This window comes from Centroberyx affinis, unplaced genomic scaffold (assembly GCF_046629955.1).
Source record: "Centroberyx affinis isolate AG114_WGS23_722 - 3 ecotype Tasmania unplaced genomic scaffold, CSIRO-AGI_Caff_v1 ptg000993l_1, whole genome shotgun sequence".
Classification (NCBI taxonomy): Eukaryota; Metazoa; Chordata; class Actinopteri; order Beryciformes; family Berycidae; genus Centroberyx; species Centroberyx affinis.
Window position 1 is genome coordinate 473720 of NW_027279558.1, and position 24299 is coordinate 498018.

A 24299-nucleotide genomic window follows, 5' to 3' on the forward strand; every position below is an offset into this window, starting at 1 on the left:
TTGATTTTAATATTTGGCACTACTGGCTCTTGTGTGAATGGAAGGGAAGATTATATTTATTTATGTTCTTTTCTTTTTTTGCCTATATTGTTTTGTTTTTGCCATAATTTTTGGTCCATTCTTTCATCTCCTATCATCTTTCTCTTATTAATAATGATTTGATAGAAATAAATAATGCTGCTTTATAACTTGATTGTTTTTGTTTGTGTATGTATAGGTTGGCTCTCTGGAGCAGGCGATGCTGGATGCACTAGTGATGGACAGGGTGGACTTTGTCAAGTTGCTTATAGAAAACGGTGTGAGCATGCACCGCTTCCTCACAATCAATCGGCTGGAGGAGCTCTACAACACGGTAACAGTCTATAAACACACACACACACACACACACACCTGCCATTGAATAGGTGAGGTGGGCCAGCCCGCTCTGCTTAGATGCACTGTCAGCTTTTCTAAAAGAAAGATATTTGTTTTGGTTTCAGTGGAGAGTTTTTTGGGGCATGGTTTGGTGTTTCAGAGGCCTTTGCATCTTGCCAAACAGAAAAAATAAATTTTGGGGGAAATGCTGACCAACATACTCAGACACACTTGCAAACACACACAAAAGCACACACATATATGCATGTGCACACACATACACGCACACAGATGGACACAGAGCTTTGTATGACATTGTAATACACAAATGCAAAGCATGGTAATTCTAGTTTTTAACTCTTGTTTGCCTTTCCTCTATTTTAGAAACAACCTCCCAACAATCCAACTCTCCTCCACCTGGTCCGGGACGTCAAACAGGTAGAGTCAGTCCAATTCAACATTTCATCGGTTGATAGCAGGAGATGTTCACCAGAGTTAATTAACTTCCGTTGCTCATATCTTTGCTGTAACTTCTTGCAGGGTAACCTGCCCCCAAACTATAAGATCACATTGATTGACGTGGGTCTGGTCATCGAGTTCCTGATGGGTGGGACTTACAGGTGCAACTACACCAGGAAACGCTTCCGGATCATTTACAACAATCTCCATGGCAACAGTAGGGTAAGTTGAAACTGCTGCAGTTCCTGGAGCCTCCTGGTGGCTCAGCAGGCTCAGGGACAAATCATGTCAGTGTTTCCTGTATAATGTTAACATTAGGGCAGCCTGCCTGTGTAAGGTTTATTTTGAGTGCTGACTCAGCACATTTTGGTCAAACAGTGGGTGCTCCTTTGAGCCGCACTGTTTCTGTGCTGCCGAAACTGAATAGAGAGGCAAAGTAGGATTATTGACATTTCATTTAGCGAGCCCAGTACCTAATTTTTTCAGGCACCAATATCTCTCATTCTGGTATAAGCTAATATGGCTAGCATTAGTTAACTTACTACTGCAGCATTAGCTGACTACTGTACTCTCATCTAATTATCACTAGTTCAGTGAAGCAAAGTGAAGCAAATGTAACATACAGCTCATTACACAAGCCTCCGAAGTAAACTGCCAACTTGTGGGAAACCCTGCATGTACTGGTGTTATTATGGATCTGAATCCAGCTCACAACCTTTGTCACCCCCTTCTTAATTCATTTTTATCACTCTTCACCCTAAACTAGGGACAAGTGTATTAGGACATTTGAGAAATTGGTAAGGTTGAAATCGATGACAAAGACAAACTCGGGACATGACTAAGACCAAGTGTTTTTTGGTATCAAGAGTTATTTTCAACTACAGCACTACAACATGGACACTGACATGGTGATCACTTAAGTAGAAATGCAATGGAAAAAACACATTTAAACACATTTTTGGACAGGTCTTGTTTCTGTATCTAAAAATAGCTACAGTGTGTAATTTCAGACAATTTCAGACACTGTCTTGAACCTTTAATTGTTGTTATTGAATCCATTGTAAGTTATAATTTCATTCAGTGGACGCAAATAAAGCAAATATGAAAATGTATTTCTGTGTCCTGCACAGAGGTCGGGGCGCCACACAGCAGGTCCTGGCTCTCATTTGAGGAAAAGTCATGAGTCTTTTAGCATCCAGGCTGACAAGAAGGAGAAGACCAGGCACAACCACTTCATCAAGACCGCACAGCCATACAAACCCAAGGTAACCTCCCGTAATTCAATTAAAATGAACAAGGCAGTTAGAAGACTGCAACATCCCTCATCTGAAGAGCTAATGCTAAATGGAAAAAAACGATAACTGTAATCATACAGCAGCAACCAGTGTCTGTCTCCTAAACCTCTTCCTCCTTCTCCTCCCTCCTCCGCTCAGCTGGAGTCTTCCGTCGAGCAGAACAAAAAGAGGAGCAAAGAAGAGATTGTGGACATAGATGACCCGGAGACACGGCGGTTCCCCTACCCTTTCAACGAGCTGCTGGTCTGGGCCGTGCTGATGAAGAGGCAGAAGATGTCGCTGTTCTTCTGGCAGCACGGCGAGGAGAATATGGCCAAGGCCCTGGTGGCCTGTAAGCTCTGTCGTTCCATGGGCTACGAGGCCAAGAAGAGCGACGTGGTGGACGACACGTCGGAGGAGCTCAAGGAGTATTCAAAGTACGTTTTTTCCTTGGCCTTTACAGAGGCGCAGGTAGGTGGGATTATCACCTATACCACCTGTGCCTCTATGGTATTACTATCACCAGAGTGATCAAGGAGTTCTCAAAAGCAAGCTATAATTCGCCTCTAAGAGAGGCAGGGACGGTAGTTTGAGCAAGTTGGACAATAACACTGTCAGTAAAGACCAAAATGAAATGTGTATACAAGTCTAAAGTTACACTCATTACACTCAGTCTAATCGGGACAAGAAACTAACCTTTTCTCTATGACCAAAATGGTTGGTTCATCCCAAAATCCCCTTAAAAAACTAAAGGTATAAAATTAATGAACATAATTAATACAAAGTGTGGATGTTTTCCAGTGAGTTTGGGACGCTGGCGGTGGACCTGCTGGAGCAGTCCTTCAGGCAGGACGAGACCATGGCCATGAAGCTGCTGACCTACGAGCTGAAGAACTGGAGCAACTCCACCTGTCTGAAGCTGGCCGTCTCGTCCCACCTGCGGCCCTTCGTGGCTCACACCTGCACCCAGATGCTGCTGTCGGACATGTGGATGGGACGGCTGAACATGCGCAAGAACTCCTGGTACAAGGTGCAGTGTTCCCTCCAGGTCTTTTAGTATCAGAAGAGGAACTGTCCCAATATCAGTACAAGTACTTGTTGAGGTTTTAAAATGCCTCTTATTTGGATACTTACATCATGATATATGGAAGAATCGTACTGTCCTATATTTGTCTTGGGTGAACTGCTATAAGGTGCAGCGTCATTTCATGAACTCAAGATCGTAACATATTTTAACACCAGTAAGAGCTTTGTAACTGATACATAACTGACTTATTGGTGAATACGGTTTCAAGCTTTGTATCAGCTTTCACTAGGTGTTGGTGTCATAGAAGTCACAAATGACAGAACTGGAACTATTTGTCAGTTTATTGAAAGGAACGTCTAAATAAAAGGAGCAATTTTGCTGCTGGAAACGGTTTCCTCTTAGACCTCTTCCCTGCATCGGTTCCCAGTTCCTGTTGCGGTTTAAAAATGGCTCTTATTTGGATTTGGATACTTATAATGTATAAAATAAGTGTACTGTAATTGAATTGCTCTATATTTGTTTGTTTTGGGTGAGCAGTAAGATCAGATGTTTTTACATTAGGGTTAGGGTTTGCAGCAGTGTGGGAAATTTTTCATCAGGGCGTAGTTATATGGTACTGGTCATGAGCACCATTCAAACCAGCACATATGTTAATTAGTGGAAGGCCACAAACCATGGAGAGATTAATTGTGTATGCAGCTATAACCATAGTTGTAATTTCTAAAAGCCCTCACTGTTCTGACAGCCCTGACCAGAATAGTAAAACTTTGTGCATCTGTAGGGACGCTGAAAATGCTTAGAGGTCAGAATTGGGTTTAAGCATTTAATGCTTTGGATGATTTGGTGTATGTAAGTCAAAGGAATGTCCTGACAAACATAGCAGTACCCACATGTGTGTGTATGTGTTTGTCCCTAGGTGATTCTGAGTATCTTGGTGCCTCCTGCCATCCTACTGTTGGAATACAAATCCAAGGCTGAGATGGCCCACATCCCTCAGAGCCAGGACGACCACCAGATGACCATGGAGGACAGCGAACACAACTTCCAGAGCGTAGCTGACGACATCCAGATGGTTAAATTCCCTTTGTCCCTCTCTGTTTCGTTCTTATGATTGTCCACTCTTTTGTTTTCTTTCACTGAAACTGCTAGCTAGTCACTTCTTTTGCTCACATTGTCTATCATTTGTGCTTTGACACACATTTACCTCTCATTGTCATACTCTGTTTCACACATGCTGATAATCGCTGTTGTTACAAGTGGTAATCCATAAATTTATTTTTTAGTGACAGTCATTTAGCTAAATGAATACTGGATACTGTGTTTACAACAGCACATATTTGTTTTATTCACATTCTTTACCTCCCTCTCTCTCTCCCCCTCTCTCTCTCTCTCTGTGCAACCTCTGTGCAGGATGTGTTCAAAGAGGCCAGAGTCCACGACCATGTGGAAGTGAAGAACGAGACAGAGACACACGTTCGCTCCAGGAAGCTGCCCTTAACCAGGAAGATTTATGCCTTTTACCACGCTCCCATTGTCAAGTTCTGGTCCAACACGGTATGCAGAAGATGACAGGAGAGAACACTCACTCATTGGCATTCATATACACACACATGTCCATCCATTCATCAATTTTGTAACCGCTTATCTGGGTCAGAGTCACAGTGGCAACAGAGCAACCAGAGGAGCCCAGACATCCTTTTTCCCCAGCAGCTTCCTCCAGCTCCTCCTGGAAGAAATAGACTCTCCAGTGTGTCAAAAACATCAAAACTATGAAATAACACAAATGGAATTGACCAAAAAAGGGTTAAACGAATCGAAATCTTATATTTTAGATTCTTTAAAGTAGCTGCCCTTTGTCTTGATGGAAAGGCAAAGGCTTTGGAAAGAAATTCATACATAGGCATCAACTTCACTATTTATATTTGTCTAAAAACAAATTTCAAGCATTTAAGCATGAGCCTTTAGATCAAAATGGCTTTAAGAGAATGAAAAACATAGTACATTCAGTCAGGTGTGTCCAAACTTTCGACTGGTATTGAAGACGTACACGCAGGATTCTACATGCTACTCACTCTCTCTGACACTCGTATCCAGAGAGACTTGGGGAGAGACAGAGGTAGTTGTATTTACGCTTATTGTTAAATAAATACTCACTTTTACACTCTCGCACACACACACACACACTCACAGTCGCATACAGACTCATCCTCTCTCACTCTCATGCATATACATGCATGTAGGCCTGAGGCTGATTCTCAGGAGCTCAGGCGTGGTCATTTAGTCCCCTTGGCAGGGACAGTGTTGTTTTTCAGGCTGCTCAGGACTGAGGCGTGCTGATAGCATCACTGAAACTGCCACCTGGTCTACATAATGTAGACTATGTTGGAGCTTATCTACATCTGCTGTACCTGCCTCCATCCTGATCTCAGCACAGATGTGCTTTTGCTCCAGGCAGAACTCAACAATGACTTACCTCTAACATGGGAGTGTTAATGCCTGATTTTCCAACACTTTACACCTTGCATGTCAAGGTTCAGTAATTTTGACAAAGGTCGAGCTCCTCCACGTTGCATCAAGAAACAGGACTTGTCTCGCTGTGTGTGTGTGTGTGTGTGTGTGTGTGTGTGTATTTGTATGTGCCTGACCTGCCTACATGGACATAGATGGACCATGTGACCATTGCGCATTTTCAGACTTTCCCACATTAGGCAGTATGGACGACCCTGTGCTCTGAATGGAATGGAGCCCTTGGTCAAGTCTGGTGGATAAAGATGCTGTTTAAGGCAATGTGGTTCCCAGAGGATTCTCCCTAAGTTATAGACACAGTCTAAAGGGGTATTTATCCTTCAAAAAAGTGGTTTATTTGGTTTATTTCAGAGGAAAAGAACATCTGTTGTTTGTACTTGTTTTTGTATAGAAACAGATCTAAACGCATTGGCAAACATATCTGTTGCACCACAATGATTCTAGCTTAAACTATTTCATGGGTGGTTAAATTAAATTTGCACTTCTTTATGGGCATGTCAATTTGTCGTTTGCATTAGAACCTGCACAAAAACTAGTTTATTACATGTTTTCCTTCTTTCCAGAAAATCTACTGGATTCCTGTTTTTTCTGTAAATTGGCCAGTTCACCCACATTACACACATCTATGCAAGGCTGTCCATTCAACTGTCATGAAGGAAAGGTCATTCTTGAACTTTGCCCATTTCCCAATGATTTGAACCATGCTCAGTTCAAAGATGAGTGGACACCTGTTTTGGGTTGGTTGGTTTGTTTGTTTATTTCCCCCTTTCTGACGAAGGACTTAGCCAGGAACTGTGAATTTCACTTGAGACGGAGCAGATGAGATTCCTCTCCCACACAGCTCTTGTCCATACAGCTAACCCCAGCTGAGAGGGTTCAGAGGCCCTGTGGAAATGGGAGGCTATTTTCTTCTAACTCAAAGTGCCATGATGAGGTTCAGTCCCTTTGGAGTGTCTGGGTTGACCTCTTCTAAAAATATGTTAGGATATGAGAGGAAACCCCTCTCTGGGACTGTTTCAAGAACAATTCAGAGTCTCTTCGCCTACATTACACACAGTCTTTGCAGAAATCTGAAAATGAACAAATCCACAATGTGGGCATCTGCTAGAAAATATCTGCAGGTGCACATTTTGTGATCAAATTCAACTTATAACTGTTTATATTGTTTATATTGACTGTGAATATATGAATGCATGGGAAAATTTAGTTTTCCGGCTTCAGTGAAATGCTTTACATACAATGCAGGCAAAGACTCTTCTTCTGTGTCTCCCTCGGTCAGCTCTTCTACCTGGGCTTCTTGATGTTCTACTCCTACGTTGTCCTGGTGAAAATGCCCGAATGGCCGTCTCCTCAAGAGTGGGTGGTCATCCTCTACATCTTCACCTCTGCCATTGAGAAAATCAGAGAGGTATGTAAAGCAGTGGGGTTAGAGGGATGACCGTATACCCTGTTTTAAGCTCCCCAACTAGAGTATTTTGTTAAGTCTACCATTGCTGTGAGTTTGAGAATGATATGGCAGCAAAACATAGACAATAGCGTTAGAGTCCACTTTCTTTCAGTAGAATTTATAGACCTGTTTTAATCTTGTTGCAACTCACTTTTGGGTCCCGACCTAGTCTCTGAAGAGATTATGGGGTGAGACAATTTCATAGGCCCTTTGGGGTTTCTTATTTTTTCAGCTTTTATCATTTGTGGAAATAAACTAAACCTGAACCAAGCCTAAAATATACATCACCTGTGCACTGACTAATCTCCTTATCCTTTATTCCTCTCCTGTTTTTTTTTGTTTTTTTTCAGATGTTTATGTCTGAAGCTGGCAAGATAAGTCAAAAGATAAAAGTGTGGTTCGATGACTATTTCAATGTGTCCGACTTTCTGGCCATTGTGACCTTCTTTGTGGGCTTTGGCCTGAGGTTGGGTGGAGGGGATGCCTTTGTCCCCGGGAGGACAGTTTACTGTCTCAATATCATCTTCTGGTACGTGCGACTCCTAGATATCCTGGCTGTCAACCAGCAAGCAGGACCATATGTCATGATGATTGCTAAAATGGTGAGTTCTTTATAATCGGAATGATAATCATAATAATCACCAAGCACAGTTAACATAGAGGATTTTTTCTTGATGACGTTGGTATGGAGAATATTGACTTTCATGCTTAAGAGTGTTCTTAAAAATGTCTTGGTTGTTATTTGAGAGATGTTTAATAGAACTGCTTTTGCTGTGACAGTAGGTTCACATTGCAAGCGACAAAGCTACTGGAAGTAAGTTATTTTCAGTGGGAGTTGGTGACACAGACCTACGTGCGCGTGTGTGACATATAGCACCGTGTGATGGCCGTGCAACACTACAAATCAAAGTTGAGCTGACTGCGATTTTTTTCCCACTCCAATGACGCGATGAAGTGTCAACCAATCTCAATAGTGAGAAAGCTGTTTCATTATTTTCCATCCCCCTTGTCCTGAAGGTGCTCTCGGCTCTCGATCCATGTTTACACAATGCAAGGAAATAAAACGCATTGAAATTTATAGACCTACAGATCCCTTCAAAATATGAAAAGTAGTGTGAGACTTGGCAACGTTGCGGCTGGTTACACTTGCCTGTTTTGTAGCTTTGTCGCACGTAATCTGAACGTACCATGAGAGCGGTGTTGCTACTTTTTGTGCATTCACAAAATGCTCATATTAATATTGATTTGAACATTCGCATTTAGACAGCATTATCCATCTACATGCTGTTACCAGGTATTGTAATCCACTACATTATCCTAGGTGGTCCCATCAGTTTTAGAACTCTCAAAACTCTCTTTTAGAATTACCATTATCATGTTTAGCATTTAATATGGTTCCCACTGTGCTCCTTGTGTTTTTTTTTTTAAAAGCTTGAACAGAATTCACATAATTTGTGTTGACTAATATTGGATGAAATGTCTAAGATCACAGGGTAATACATGAATTCTGTCGATTGGTCCCTTTAAAGTGATACTAGATTTAAGTAGAACATTTTAAATTTCCCATCTTGCACACCTTCATAGAAGTTCAGGAGTAGTCAACCCTCCAGCATGATCTGCCCTGGGGATCTATCATCGCAGCCATTTTTTCCCAGCTCTCATTATCAATAGTTGCAAACAAACAGGCAAAAATTACTTTCTGAAAAAGTAGATCAGATTAAATAATAAAATAAGATTACCTGGGTCTAATTTTACTTATTCGAAAGTGTGTTTAAAAAAGTAAAATTTTGGGGTGAGCGAAAGCAAAAGTAAGAGTGGGTCCCCAGAGCAGAGGTTTGTACACTAAAACAAACAGAAATGTCCTACACAACTTAAATATCATTTCAATCAGTCTTATGCTTAACTCGGTATGTGTGACCTCTCTTCCAGGTGGCCAACATGTTTTATATTGTGGTAATAATGGCTATAGTCCTGCTGAGCTATGGCGTGCCCAGGAAAGCCATTCTTTACCCACATGAGGAGCCCAGCTGGACGCTGGCCAAAGATGTGGTCTTCCAACCGTACTGGATGATGTACGGGGAAGTGTATGCCTATGAAATCGACGGTAAGGACGATGAGGATGGTAGGGGAGATTACGAGGGTAAGAACAGTTTTATTCAAAGCTTCTCACCATAGCATGGTAGCTGATTGACACTCCAAAAAAAAAAAGCACTGGAAATCAAAGCCACGACGGCCTAATCATCGTGCCCCTCACCGCCCCCTTTCACACACACACAAGCAGCCAGCGCTGCTCTTTGGAGAGGACAGGGCTTTTTGCTCCACCGCAGCATTGACTGCCTCGACTCTGCTGGAAGTGGTCGGGATTAAAGGAACGCGATTAAGTGATCATCAGTTGAGTCGGGAGCATTTGAAGCTTAGTTGGAACAAAACACCTGGCTGTGCTCCATAACCTGAGTTGGCATCCTGAGGTTTCAAACACTGTTGTAATTCATCACGTGGATTATCATTGTTATAAGCTTAGCCCAGCAAGGGAGAGAGGGGGAAATTGTCAGATGGCGGATCCACTTAATAGAGATACTGTTAAATAAAACGGAGTATTAAAATTTAAAACATTGAATACTCAAGGATTCCATTTCAGCTCAAACATTCTAAATGTTCTCCTGAGCAAATCCCAGTTGCACTGAGTTAAACCAAACCTCACAAGTGTGCAACTACACAGTACCAATAATGGAGCTGTTTTAATATGATAGACTCTGTACGTACCTTTTTTTTTATATATATATCAACACCATAATATCCATGTTAACAGCTAATTTCTAGTCACTAATTTTCTAGTAAAAGTGTCTGGGTTCCTCTTTATGAATGTGTCGGCTCATATTTTGGGTCCGTTTGTAAAAGCCGTGATACACAGGCAATATAAAAAGCAATACAGGTGGACAACTCTACCAACAGCTGAAGCCAATACTATATTTTAATTTTACTAATGTGCCTCATTCCACATTATGTAATCCACATTACATTTGACCAATTTGACGATGTCTGCCTCTGCTGAAGGCACTATTGTCCGTCTCTGTCTTAAAATGAATCCTTACATCTTTGCCAGAGTGAATCCCGAAGCTCCACGTCAGATTGGAATCCACACAGGGTAGAAAACTATTGGTGGATTGTGTATCTGTACAATATACTGATGTTTTGAGTAGATATCATCAGTATTCATCTAGTGTCTTGGAGACTGTATGTGCGCACCTATGTGTGTATATCTTACTTGGTATCTTCTCTCCACAGTGTGTGCCAATAACAGTGAAAATGCAGTAAAGTCCCTGTGTGCGGCAGGAGTGTGGCTAACTCCTCTCCTACAAGCAGTCTACCTCTTTGTACAGTATATACTAATGGTCAACCTCCTCATCGCCTTCTTCAAGTAAGAGCACAGTACATACTGCTGGAATGGTTGTAAACCGTGAGGTGCGGTAGTTTTTCCAACTTTTATTGGACCCAAATATTGCAACAAAGGAGAAAAAAGTTGTGCAAACAAAGGGAGCAGAGGTGTTTTTAAATGGGTGGTAAGTCTAGAGGGGAGAGCAGGCGCAACACTCTCTATTCAAACATACTGTACTTTTATTATGCTATTAAAAATTTGATGAAAGCATTTTTTTTTAATGCCACAGCAAAAGAATCAAATTGATTTTATAGGCTGTTTAGACTAATATCACAGAATTCATCATGGTTTTAGGCTGCTAACCAATCATCCAGTGTTTTAATCTGCCCGTTTTGTGCTGCAGGTATTTGGAAAGTCTATATCAACATAACTAGAGGCTCCAATATACAATAAAGTTTAAAAATGCTGAAAAATGCTCCACTGTCAAAGCCAACAATGTTTGCAGAATAATTTGGGAACCCATGACAGCCTTGCCATGACTCGGCTTTGCGTCCTATCTGAAAACCACTGGTAAAGTGGATTGACATGCACTTATATATAATGGCTTCACAGAGCCAATGTGGCAGGCACAGTTTGGATAGTGGTTGTCTGATGCACCCCTGCTGCATCCAGACAATTGTGATTTCTGGAAGTGTCACGAGCAAGTATTCTTGAGACTGTGCACTGCATCTTTACAGAGCTACCATTTTTCTACCATATGATACTGGAAAAAAATCATGCTACACCGAAAAATTGCGAGGCACAAGTGTGAAACCTGAGCTTAGCTTCAGTTGAGAGCATTTTCAAATGTTTTTGCAGATCCTACAACTTAATTTAATTCATTCTCCTATATTTTGCAATTAAATGTGTCATCTTTGACAATGGTCATTTCAGTTCTCTCTCTGTTTTCCAGCAATGTGTATCTCCAAGTGAAGTCGATCTCTAACCTGGTGTGGAAGTACCAGCGCTACCACTTCATCATGGCCTACCACGAGAAGCCTGTCCTCCCTCCCCCCTTCATCTTCCTCTGCCATGTCTACTCTCTCTTCTACTGCATGTGCAGGAAGAGGAAGAAGGAGAACACCTATGGACCAAGTATGCATAGAAAACCATGTATTTTTAACATTAACAAAATATTTCCAGTAGGTCCGTTTGGTTCCAGGGACTTAATGGTCTACATGTGGGGGAACAATACTTTTTGTTCATTAGTTAGAGCTGATCAGCAAATGTCTCTCTTTTATTGTTCTCTGCCATTTAGAACAAACTTTTTTGACACTGTTGCTAATAGAATATCTCCAGCAGTGTCTCTGATTTTTGTTGACACATGCACTTATATATATATGTACATATTTGTATAACTCATCTCTGATCCCCTCTCCTTCAGAGCTGTTTCTGACAGAGGAAGACCAAAAGAAGCTACATGATTTTGAGGAGCAGTGTGTGGAGACATACTTCCACGAAAAGGATGACCAGTTTCACTCGGGGAGCGAGGAGCGCATACGCCTTACCTCAGACAGGTGGGTCTCTCATTGCCCTCCCTAGAAGCAAGGTGCAAAGTGCTATCAAGAAGCAAACATTAACATGCAGCATTTAAAATCAGCCACATTCAATGATTACAGACTACTGCATTACCTTAAATGAATACAGCTCAAATGGACACATCGGACATTTTCAAAATGAGGTGCTGAACATGCCATGCTAGTAGTCAGTTATTTCAGTAGTTATTTACATTTTCATTTTAAGAATTGTAATGATGCTTAAAATATAGCAGGTTATAGAGACTGAGCTGAGCTGTGGACAACTGATGCTACTCTCTACTCTGTCATTACTCAGGGTTGAGACCATGTGTGTCCAGCTAAAGGAAGTTGGGAACAAGGTCAACTTTATCAAGCGCTCTTTGCACACCCTGGACTCCCAGATCGGGCACCTCCAGGACCTCTCAGCTCTGACTGTGGACACTCTGAAGGCCCTGACTGCCCAGAGGGCATCGGAGGCCAGCAAGGTCCACAATCAGATCACCCGTGAACTCAGCCTGTCCAAGAACGTGGTGCCCAGCCTCGCCCCTGTGCCAACAGACACTGGCCCCCATTCTAAACCTTCTGTGCTGGGCAAACGTAGTGTGGGGGCGTACTTCGGCTCCTCTTTTCCCCAGGCAGGGGCCAACATGGCGGATTCTCTTTTTGGGATGGGTGCAGGAGGAGGGGCCGGGCCAGAGAGTAGCCGGAGATTGGGGCTCGGGCCGGGGATAGGACCGGGGCTGGACCCTAACTTTAACCCGGCTTTGAGTCCAGAGAGGAGGGGGTTGGTCGGGCTAGGGCACTTTGCTGCAGAGGCTGGCTCCTCAGGCAGCGCCGGTGCCAGTGCCTTCGCCCCCAGTGCCGTGGCCGTGTCCCCTCCGGAGCTGCGCCTCCGAGGCCACTCTTTCACCCAGAGGCAGCTGACCCGTCCACAGGAGCCGGGCCTCTCCGACTCCCCCGCCAGCCTGCCCAACGTGCCCTCTCCCGGGGCTCAGTTCTACGTCAGCAGCACCCCCTCCCAGCCCAGTGGCTCCAGCCACCCCGAACTAGCGCTAGCTGGGCTTTACCAACACCCCATGCAGCCAGACAGCACCACTGTAGAGTTTGGGGCGTTTGTGGGTAAGTATAAGAATGAGGGTGAGCCTGATGTTGATGAGGAGAAGAAAGACGAGGATGGAGACTGTGTGTGTGTGTATCCTACTGTTGTCATTGTTTCCAAGAGTTCGGGCTCTGCTCACCCCGCCTGCTTGCCTGCTTGCACTGCGAAGCCTAAGAGCGCAGAGGGGTTAGAAAGGGGAGAGAGGGAGAGGGAAGTGAGTGGGGGATACGTGAACGAGGCATTCTGCGACGATGAGGGCAGGACCGGTTCTCTGAGTAGACAGTGTAGAGACACTGAAGTCCCATTGGCTCCTGAGGCTGCCTGTCAGATGGCTTCATCACCGCAGGGTGATGGCCACAAAAACAGCCCCCTACCAGGTTGCGCCCTCGCCCCTGCTGTGGCACCCAGGAGGCCCGGCAGACGAAGGAGCAGAGAAGGGAGTGTGTCAGGACCAGCGGCCCCTCCAAAGGCCTCCTATCGGGGGCAGAGTGGGTCAGAAGTCTCTCTAAACGGCAGGAACACGGCAAGAGAGCCAAACGCGACCAGAGGTTTGATTTTGAGTCTGAGCCGAAGTACAGGGCTGCGTCTGCTGGGTGCTCAAGCCTCTCCATTCCCCACATCAGGGTCCCAGTGGACCTTTCTGCTTTCTCTGGTCTCTGTCTCTCTTCTTCTCTCTGGACCTTTTACGGGGTGTTTTGTTTATTCTATTGGTTCTGAGGTTTACAAGTATGATGTTACTGGGGCATGGGTGATTGATTGACTGGTTGAAGTTTGCAGCCCTATCCATGATTGGTTAAGGATTTGTTCGACAGGTGGAGGTGAAGAGATGAATTTCTGAATCAAATTACTGAATTGTGATTATTTTGATATTCTGGTGTCTAATGTAAGCAAATCAGACAGATACAATGCATTTGTGTTATGTGTTCCACAATTTCTTCAGATTTTATAAGGGGAGAAGTAAGTAAATCTGGGTCAAATAGTATTTGCAAATAATTCTTGGTATTTGTTTTCATCTGCTTGGCTACCAGATGGGTGGGGTATTGTTATATAAAGAAAACAAGAAGTACCAGAAAGACAGGAAATGCATAACAGATTTCAACCACTTTCCTGAGATTGTGATTGACATTGTGCCTGACTCTTATCTAAATTGTCCTGATGCTGCAAACCCCTCTTAATTTGGTACTCCAACCAGGGTAAAACAAATGCTAAGAATTTATTGCAAATACTAATTTACCCAGGTTTGGAATTAGCTAAGAAAGTAAATTGATGTTTCTCCACATATTTTGCGCATTTCTTGCATGGAAAAAAAAAATTGTAAACATGAGCTATACTATGGTCATCCTTCATTCTTAAATCACTTGGATGTTCTAACACAGACTTGGTCTCTGGTGGCCTGACAGTGTATTCTTGGTTCACTCAGGACATAAAGACAGTCTGGACCTCCAGCACTCCTCACCCAAAGAGATCTCCACCTCCAGCAGGCAGCACAGCCCAGCCACACGCAGCAGACAGCAGGTGTGTCAGTCAGTTATTTTTATATCTGGAGACTTTATAGTGTGGACCATTGTATTTTTTCATTTATCCAGGTCACTCTAATTGAACAAATATTTCTTGTGAAAAGATCTTTGATCTCAAAGTATGTCCCCATCGTGATATTTGCCTTTTTATGAACAAAGCCGATCACCCATCCCAACCCTTGTTTAAAGCTCCACTAGGCAACTTTGCATGTTGGCAATGGCGCTCCCAAATGGCAGCAAGAGGTAACTGAAAAATTTGAACTTCAATACCTGGAAATCATGTAACGCTATGTCAGTACACAGCACACTGATGTTTGCCAACCCGGCCGGTCAGTGATCATTTTATACCAGAGGACATCCAAGGGACAAGAGAGGCAAAAGATCTAACGTTGGCGGGTCCACCTGCTGCTCACTGCTGTTTAGGAGGCAGTTTGTATTTCACTCTTAAATTTTGATTCATCGCTTTATTTTCTGCAAGCGGAGAAGTGACCATATCCAACACCAGAATTTCATTTGGGCAAATAAGGTGAATCTACAGGGTCTCAAACTGGGCAGGATAGGACGCTCCTCTCTATTGCAGCCCCACTTTATGATTTAGACTGATAAGATGGGTGTATTTTTACAGAAATATCTTGCCAAGTGAATCTTTAAGAAACATTGGCTTAAATTGTGCCATATTCACCGTGAATCAACGTTTAGGAACGTTGTTTACCTTCTCACACCTTCCTGTGTGTCTGTCTGTGTCTCCGTCTGTCTTCCTGCGGCCACAGGGTCAGCCTGAGGGTCACATGAGGACCGTCAACTCGTACGCCGGCTTCACAGAGTTTGACAGGAGCCCGGCCTTCCTCCATCCTGACTCCAGTAAGCTTACACAAATACACAAATAACTCTACGAAAATATCTGCTAAGAAAGATCTGTATCTCTTCATTTCAAAATCAGTTATTGCATTAATTTTTGTATTGATGAGGGATTTTCCAAGTACTTCATTTTCATATTAGAACATCCTGCTTGGAGTCCCAAGCCAGGGATTGGGAAAGCCTGTCCCAAGCAACACTGTTAATGTTTTATTACTGCTATTAGTTCTTATATGTTGAATCATCCTTAATTACATTCATTGCTAATTATTTTATTTTTTGTTGCATATTATTTTTATTATTTGTTTAATTATTATTTGATCGTTTTTTTGTCTCTCTGTAGCTCTGACTAAGAAGGAAAGGAGCAGAGTGTCAGCTGAAGACATCCTCATCCATGAGGACCCCAGGGCTGCAGTACTGGTGAGAATTGTGTGTGTGTGTGTGTGTGTGTGTGTGTTTTCATACACACATACTTAAGAAACACACTTAAGAACACTTGTGAAAATTATACACTTAAGAAACACAACTCTGTACTGTTTAACTCTAACTCTAATTTAATCATTTTTTGACAACTTTTCATTTCTCCATCAGGAGAGAGTTCAGGTCAAGTCAGCCCAAGCCAGCAGCCTGTAAGTATCCTCTCCTGGCCAACAACACATACACACACACACACACACAAACCACACTGTTACAAACCAAATACACAACACACAAATCCCTTATCTTTATGGGAACTCCTAGAAAGAAGGGGGAACTAGACTGATGTGTTTCGCGAGGCTGTTGCAGTCGATGACTGCTCTCTTTTTTTTTTTCACTTAGACAATGCAAACACACTCACAAACATTCATGCACACACTTGCGCACACAGTGTAAATACTTAACGTAAGTCATAGCACCTTACCCAGCCACTTACGTAGATGTGAACTAGCTTGATTTGTATTTCATCTTATGCGTTTTGCTGGGTGGTTTAAGCTAATGTCTGTTGTATTTTCTCTCTCTCAGACGAGCTCCTGGGGATGACGCTCTAAATGGTAGGAATTGTAGTTTCACTGAAATGCCTCTGCCCACATGGTTTAGTATTGTCAGACCCTCTGTCTGGATTGACTAGTCCAGCAGCATCACCTGCATACTGCTATCTGATTCACCTTTGATCATCCCCATCTTTGCATCTTGTGTGTGCATGTGTGTGACAATGCTCCAGTGGTATCCTGCAGAAAGTCAGCATCTCCAAAGACTGTGGTTTGACTTTAGCAACATCATTAAATACAGTGTTATGGAAGACAATCTCAGGTGTCCATTACAGCAAATAAAATAGGGGAGCTAGTTATGGGATTTCTGAAATATTATGAAATTTGGCTTATTCTAGACAAGGGAGGTCAAGGAGTGTGATACATTCTCTGAGGAAGTCAGGAAATATCCAGAAAGGTCACACTTTATTTGGATAGACCAGTACTGATAACTAAAATGTGTCACTAAAAGAGTTTCAGGTGATGTGAAAGTATGAAAAGTAGCCTATCAATATTAAATGTCTGGGTTAGAGTTAATCTTGGGTTTGGGTTTAAAAATGGGGTGAGGATTACACACTGTGTAGAGATGCAGCAAATAGGCAAGTGAAACTTTGTTGTACATCTACTTATTGTCACCTGATAGTTGAGTATTAACATTGAACTATCAAATAACGTGTTCCCTCAGGAAACAAGTGGGTCACTTCACAAGAATGCACAGAAGAATGTACTTTACAACTTGTTTTACACATTTATTGCATTAGATACAGAATGGTCGGAAGCGCTCAGACTTGCCAACAGAAAGTCATGGAATCTTGCATCTGGGCCACAGTGGGAACCCTGCGATCAGATGTATGTATTTGTGTTGGTTCAGTCATGTGTTGCTGGATGACTGCTTCATGGTTCTCTCCTCCTGTGCTTACAGCTGCAGCTTGTCTCTACACCGCACGACATGCCCACCTGGGAGCCAGGAAGGACTGTGAGTAACGCGGACTGCACCACCGACTCAGAGACATCTATCAGTATTGTTTATGCCATGAATATCAGCAAGACCCCAGTAGTTTCCTCACACAAAGACCAATGAGCTAATGTTACTAAGAAACCAGACCTGAGTGAAGTAATATTCACAAATATTTTTATGGTCTATTATAGATAGATAGATAGATAGATAGATAGATAGATGGTTTTCACACATAGGAGAATACAAAAGTTGATTAATTGAATACACGCAGGAGTATATAAAAGTCAATTTCATATACTGTATATATCTAATTACCAGCTTGACAATAATAATTTTTGTAACTACTATTTCACCAAGGTCTATCTAAACAACAAATTTGTTCTGAGTTGGGTTTTTTTGCCTAGCAACAAAAATTTGTTCCAGGAAGTAAAACTGATGCATTAAAGGATATATATCTGGTATCCATAGATCAGCCCAGTAGCTTGTATATTAGACCTATTACTTTGTTCTCATGTGCACTGTGCTGAATTGACTTGGTTGTAATGTAGTAGTCCAGAGACCTCTGCTGGTTGATGGTGTAATAGCTCAGGATGTTGGCTACTCATCTGAATTCATGTGTCTAAATGATTGTCACTGACACATTTATCAGCTGTTATCAAATAATTGTGTAGACGGTATTGCAGAAAGGTTTAATGACCAAACTCTTTGTTTCCCCCTGTAGCCATCGGCTCCCCTTTCAAGCCCATGGAAAACTACCAGTATTCAGGTGAGATTTGGATTCTTCCAAACTGTTATCTAGACTGTAGGGTGGAAGGGTGCAGTTAATATAATTGTATATAACTTCCAGGACTAATAATTGTAGAATATTGGCAATATTGAAACATTTTACCTCATTTAGAATGCCAGCTATAGTAGAAAATTGTCAATAAGTTGACACAAAAGTGGAAAGTAGTTTTGCCCGTTAACTCTCCTGCTAGAGTTGTGTGTTGACCTGTGTGTGTGTGTGTCTCCTGTAGCTGTGGAGCGCAACAACTTGATGCGGCTGTCCCAGAGTATCCCCTTCACCCCTGTGCCCCCTAGAGGTAAGACTGGGTTATATTTGCATATTGACATGTCAGGTCAGGTGAAAGTACCTCCCTCTCTGTGCCAGTTAGAAAATGAGGAAGTTTGGAGCCCAATAAGATGGATGGTTTTTACATTGTTTTCCCCCACCCACACTTCCTCATGCTTGCGCCACACCCACACCGCAGCTGTTGTTGAATCAAGCTTAGTTGTGTTGTTTTTGCGACAGCCTTGTTGGTTTCACAATCCTGGTTCATGTCTATTGCTGAGTAAGAGCGATTGCCCAAAAGATTTGGATGTTGTTGATTTGGTGATCATGTTACCACTGCAGTGCTGCTCTGACTCTGTTTCACTTATTGCAAGTCATTCAGGGAAGTGACATCTTCTGAATGCCTTCAAATGTAAATGCTGGTGATTCAGTGCCAGCTTATCTTTAGTAATAATAAAATAATAGGCACCGTGGCGTAATCATTACTATATACGGTATTTACAACCAACACTGTAAGTGGACAGCAACATGGCACCTGTCGTACAACTTTATATTTTAAGGAGAGTTATTATTATAGAGAATTATTTTCTTTACTAAGACAAAGAAGGAAGGGAGACATGGGAGAGACGGCAGGATTCAGTCTTAGGCCAGCAAATGTACAGTTGATTCCAGAGCCGTTATTCTATTCTATCACACCCATAGTACAATTTTACCAAATTGTATCAGTGGATCTAACTCACACCTGCCCCGTTGTGTGTGTCTGTGTGTGTTGTTTCAGGAGAGCCAGTGACTGTGTACCGTCTTGAGGAGAGCTCCCCCAACACCATCAACAACAGCATGTCTTCCTGGGCCCAGCGGGGCCTGTGTGCCAAAATAGAGTTTCTCAGCAAGGAGGAGATGGGCGGGGGGCTGAGACGGGCCCTCAAGGTGCTCTGTACTTGGTCAGAGTATGACATCCTAAAGCCGGGGCACCTGTACATAGTCAAGTCCTTCCTTCCGGAGGTGGTCCAAACCTGGCAGAGCATCTACAAGGAGGACACTGTGTTGCACCTTTGTCTCAGGGTAGGGAACACACACACACACACACACACACACACACATACACACCACCCCGCTGTAGGCCGCACTTTCTTCAGAATTTCACTTACCAATACACAGGATCTGATCCCTGATTTAATTATATTCTCTGCAGCGCTTTGAAAGCACAGCACACGTTTGTTCATGCTGAAATATTTTGAATGATCAGTATCTGGCAGGCTTAACACCAGAACACGCTCATTTGTCAGCACTCGCAGTAAAAGCATTGCAGTGCTTGCCTAGGAGAAAAAGAGGTTGTTGGACAGGCTGTTGCACAAGAGGAAGATTACTGTCAACGGTACTTGCGGCTTTGGGGATGGGTGACTGTATGGTTTGTGAAAAAGCATGGGGAAGGAGTAAGGGAACTGTGGCAAAAGTAAACACAAATAAACCACAAAAATGCCATAGCAACTCAATTTGTGAAGAAATTTTAATAAGCCTTTATTTTAGCAGTGTTTCAGTTGCTCTCTTGTCAAGTCTTCACCCACCCCCTTCCTATGCTCATAGTATGCCACATTCCTTTATCAGGGTAGTGACACTGACATGAAAAGACCTCATCATTAGATTGATATTGAAATGCAAACCCTATCATAGCACTGTTTGATCGGTGTCTGTCTGTTGTTCCAGGAAATTCAACAGCAGCGAGCTGCTCAGAAGCTGACATTTGCCTTCAACCAAATCAGGCCGAAGACAATCCCTTATTCACCGAGGTAAAGACACACGTGGCACATTGCAGTGGATCTGTGGAGGATGGTGTGCAGCCTCTGCTCTCATGGTTTCTCATGGAGACACAATTCCTGTTCATTTCTAATAGGAGATAACTGTTTTCATGTGTTTTGTGTGTGTGTGTGCCTGATTATAACCCTGCATATTGCTTGTTGACTATCACAATGTAAACCACTGGCCATTTACAGCATATATGTATATGTCATTCCACTTCATTCAAGCTCCAGTTTTTCCTTATATTTCATCAATAGGTGACAATATAAACTGTTTTGAACGAGCTTAAAAGACACTCTCCCACAGGTATTTTCCAGTGGTGTTGCAACACTTCTGCTGCTTTCAAACTGTGCACGTCAAATGCTGAAAAGCGACCACCAAAAGCCACCATCTAGGCACTGACACACTGATTTTAGGCTTAAAGAGTATTTCTAACAAAACTGACGTTTAGCCTCTTATTCTGCAAAAGAACATCTTCTCTTAAAATTTCTTGAAATTTTTTTTCTGGAGTCAGGAGCTTGTTATCCTATGACATTGTCTTGTCAAATTACCTGAGACAACTGAAGGAACACTTTATGGACAGTCATGCTCACAAATCTATATTAAACATTTCCTTTTTTCATAATTATAAATACATGATATAGGTACAAGAAAACGATCGTCTACCAGTTTTCCTTTCAATCACTTCGAGCAATGCAATTTTAAGTCATAGAATTGTATTTTCTTTAAGGTTGAGGTTTCATAACTCTCAAGGCTCCTAAAACAACAGAAGAGACACCTTGGGACACTCTTGTGGATTAATTGCCTAAAACCTCAAGTTTGTCAGAATTGCCCTTTTTGAGCCAGTCCCTTCTGCCTGTGCAGGTTCCTGGAGGTGTTCCTGCTGTACTGTCACTCTGCCGGCCAGTGGTTCGCCATCGAGGAGTGCATCACCGGAGAGTTCAGGAAGTTCAACAACAACAACGGAGACGAGATCGTCCCCACCAACCTGCTGGAGGAGACCATGCTGGCCTTCAGCCACTGGACCTACGAGTACACCCGGGGAGAGCTGCTGGTGCTCGACCTGCAAGGTACAAACAGCCCACTGGACCCATTGTCATGAGATGAGATGAGATGAGATGAGATGATATCTTAGTGTCAGAGAACGTGCCACAGCACAGAATAACTTTAAACACCCAGTACAATAAATTAATAAGAACAGGAATGTGTCCTGGTGAAACTGGTGCAGCAACAACTTGACAACTTAGTTTCACATTACATGTTGACACAAGGAACAAGGACACACAACAGGACTTTGAATGCATTTAAATAGTCAACAGATATCTTGAGAGTGGCCTTTTTGTTTTTTTATTATTTAGTCATTGTGAATTTCACTTGGTGGTGTAATCTCAGCAGTGCTCCAGGATTAGTGCTACTAAATTTCAGGTATTCTAAAACTATAGGTTGGGCTCATAATGGGTTGTAAGCCTGTTTCCTTTCTCTGGTTATAATTGATTATATTAGATGAATTGACCTCCTCCTCAACTACCACTACACCACAGTCCAAGCCTTGTACATATGGCAGAGGTAAATTTGTGCTGTTGCAGTGGTTAATGTCTTTGATTATGTACAGAAGCTGAAATGTCCTGTCTGTCTGTCTGTCTGCAGGTGTTGGGGAGATCCTGACAGATCCATCTGTTATAAAGAGTGGTGAGAAGGGGTAAGTGCCCTCTGAAGTTCTCACAAGCCAGCATCTCTTTTTCTGCTTCTTGCATCTTGATATTCGATCAGATTCAGCTTTACCGGCCACTTTGTTGCTTAATAATGTGCTACTGAATAACTATGTTATTGGTCCTGCAGATCATATGATATGATATTTGGACCTGCCAACCTGGGGGACGACGCCATTAGGAACTTTCGCGCCAAGCACCACTGCAATTCCTGCTGTCGGAAACTCAAACTTCCCGGTGAGGGATCTTCTACAGTTGCTCAGCTAGCTTATTCCTAAACTGATTTGCTAATTTGTGCAGGTGACATAAAAACCCAAGGCACCTATCATAAACATCTTAGCACAACATCTCACCTCAAAACGAATGAGAGAAAGAGACAAAAGTACAAACACAATTAATACAAGATAATTAAGATTCTCTTGTGTAACACCATCTAGGTTCGCGCCTGACACAGTCTCCTTCTGCGTTTCTCTTGTTTTCCAGATCTGAAGCGGAATGACTACACGCCAGATAAGGTGACGTTCCCACAAGAAGACCCCCATGACCCAGGGGGCGGGGTCAGGGAGTCCCGCCAATCAATGAGGCTGATGCTGTGATTGGTTTAAAGCGAGAGAGAGAGAGGGGCTGGGGTCGGGGGTGAGGTGGAGCGGCGCACTGTTATGATCTATTTAGTCAAAGCCACGGACAAGGAAGATGTGCAAACGCCACAACCAATCAACTGGAAGAATCACGCCCGTGTTCCCATGGAAACCAATGCATGCAGACTGTGTTACGTTTTTGTTGGTCCCGCCAAATGCTGTGTCAAACACAAATCAACTACCATGAACTTTTTTTAATAAGTAAACGGGGGGGGGAAAAAGTTTTAAAGATATTTTTTACAAGTTTATATGTTATGAGTATATTATATATGAAAATGGCTATCAACAGGTACAATATCACTGCGGAGGGTCTAGTATTTATTATGAAGTTTGAGAAGTTGCCTTGTTTAAAAAAAAACAACAAAAAAACAGAACAATTCTAAGTGCATTGTACGTCTGTTACAGCAGCTTCAGAGGAAAGCTGCTGAGATTCACTTTGCAAGACTCTTTGCAGTATGTCACCAGATCATTTTTATAAATGTATAAAGACTTGTATCACAACTTTTTCTTTTGTTTCATACTTAATGAAAAGATATACATGAATTTGAAAATCTTGTAAAATATGGGCAGATTGCAATGCAACTTTTACAGAACAATGTATGTAATTTTATTGTATTGAACTCTCAAAATGTGTCCACCAAAAATTGTTGATAGTTTTTAATGTTACAAAGGTACTATTGCTATATCTTTGTCATCAACTATTGTATGAGCAAATTACAATCTAGTGTATCTTATAGATACTGTTATCTGGCACGAGCTGAACAGATTAAAATATTTTATGCAGGGGAACTGAGAAACTAAGGGTATTACTGTATACATTTTGTACTGTATATCATTTTAAACTAATAAAATGTTAAAAAGTTTCTGTTCTTCTGTCTTCAGCACCCTCATTCGCACAGTCCAGCAAGAATTATCCAATCTACATTTGAAGAGTTTAATTCCAAATTGCTTTTATTCATCATGGAAAACTTTTGCTACCTGAAATTCATGAGTGTATATTTTTAACACATGGACGATACCAGCCTCCAGAACAAAGCCATTATTTTCACAAGTGGTGGATATCTCATCCTTCACTGTTGCCAACGTATCAAGGCTTTAGTCTATAGAGCACTGAAATAGTTTTTGACCTTGTCTACAATAAGCCAAAATTCTTGACTATATGCCTACGATAGCAGACAGTGGGCCTGGTGTCTGAGAAGAGGCCCCCAGATTCCTCAGTTGGGCAGCAGCTGCTGGTTTATTGATACACATACAGAAAAACCTCTGTTCGTCTGAGACACGCGGCCTCCGACCAATCTGATCGACTGCTCATCTGGATCATCCACAGTCAGTTTGTGAACACAACCCCATCTGCTTTATTATAATGTGACGATTGCATTGAAAGCCTGGGGCGATATTCTCTCACATCTCTAAAACAGGGATCAGTCTGTAAGTTCAGCAGCAGGGATGGAGTGGAGTGGAGGGTAAACCCACCTGAAGTCACTATTTACCCTCCATTTTAGCTGACCTACATCTCCATGACTTAAATTTGCACCTTTTATATATGTCACGTTTTCATTTCCCACTACATCACTGGTCAGAACTAAACTGGGCAAAATAGCTTTATGTATCCTGCTCCCACTGCATGGAAATCACTGCAAAATGATTTG

General features: G+C 42.4%; 1 protein-coding gene across 2 annotated transcripts in view; it reads left to right on the top strand.

Moving 5' to 3' along the window:
• The window catches only part of LOC139646573 (transient receptor potential cation channel subfamily M member 7-like), a 44963-nt gene extending 21502 nt beyond the window's left edge, over positions 1–23461 (top strand). Inside the window, exons 12-40 of one of the 2 annotated variants that reach the window (XM_071522477.1) lie at positions 218–352; positions 739–792; positions 895–1035; positions 1944–2078; positions 2247–2524; positions 2889–3117; positions 4031–4186; positions 4525–4668; positions 6920–7048; positions 7438–7689; positions 9017–9191; positions 10373–10505; positions 11416–11597; positions 11887–12019; positions 12336–13138; positions 14539–14633; positions 15406–15496; positions 15834–15910; positions 16082–16119; positions 16493–16530; positions 17426–17473; positions 18177–18221; positions 18472–18537; positions 19285–19568; positions 20211–20293; positions 21168–21373; positions 21951–22002; positions 22143–22249; positions 22496–23461. In XM_071522477.1, coding sequence (XP_071378578.1) covers positions 218–352; positions 739–792; positions 895–1035; positions 1944–2078; positions 2247–2524; positions 2889–3117; positions 4031–4186; positions 4525–4668; positions 6920–7048; positions 7438–7689; positions 9017–9191; positions 10373–10505; positions 11416–11597; positions 11887–12019; positions 12336–13138; positions 14539–14633; positions 15406–15496; positions 15834–15910; positions 16082–16119; positions 16493–16530; positions 17426–17473; positions 18177–18221; positions 18472–18537; positions 19285–19568; positions 20211–20293; positions 21168–21373; positions 21951–22002; positions 22143–22249; positions 22496–22608 — 4422 coding nt within the window. In that variant the 3' untranslated portion in view covers positions 22609–23461. Of the gene's footprint in view, positions 1–217; positions 353–738; positions 793–894; positions 1036–1943; positions 2079–2246; positions 2525–2888; positions 3118–4030; positions 4187–4524; positions 4669–6919; positions 7049–7437; positions 7690–9016; positions 9192–10372; positions 10506–11415; positions 11598–11886; positions 12020–12335; positions 13139–14538; positions 14634–15405; positions 15497–15833; positions 15911–16081; positions 16120–16492; positions 16531–17419; positions 17474–18176; positions 18222–18471; positions 18538–19284; positions 19569–20210; positions 20294–21167; positions 21374–21950; positions 22003–22142; positions 22250–22495 lie in introns of both variants that reach the window. The other variant, XM_071522478.1, reaches the window with a different exon arrangement.
• Positions 23462–24299: the final 838 nt, after the last annotated feature.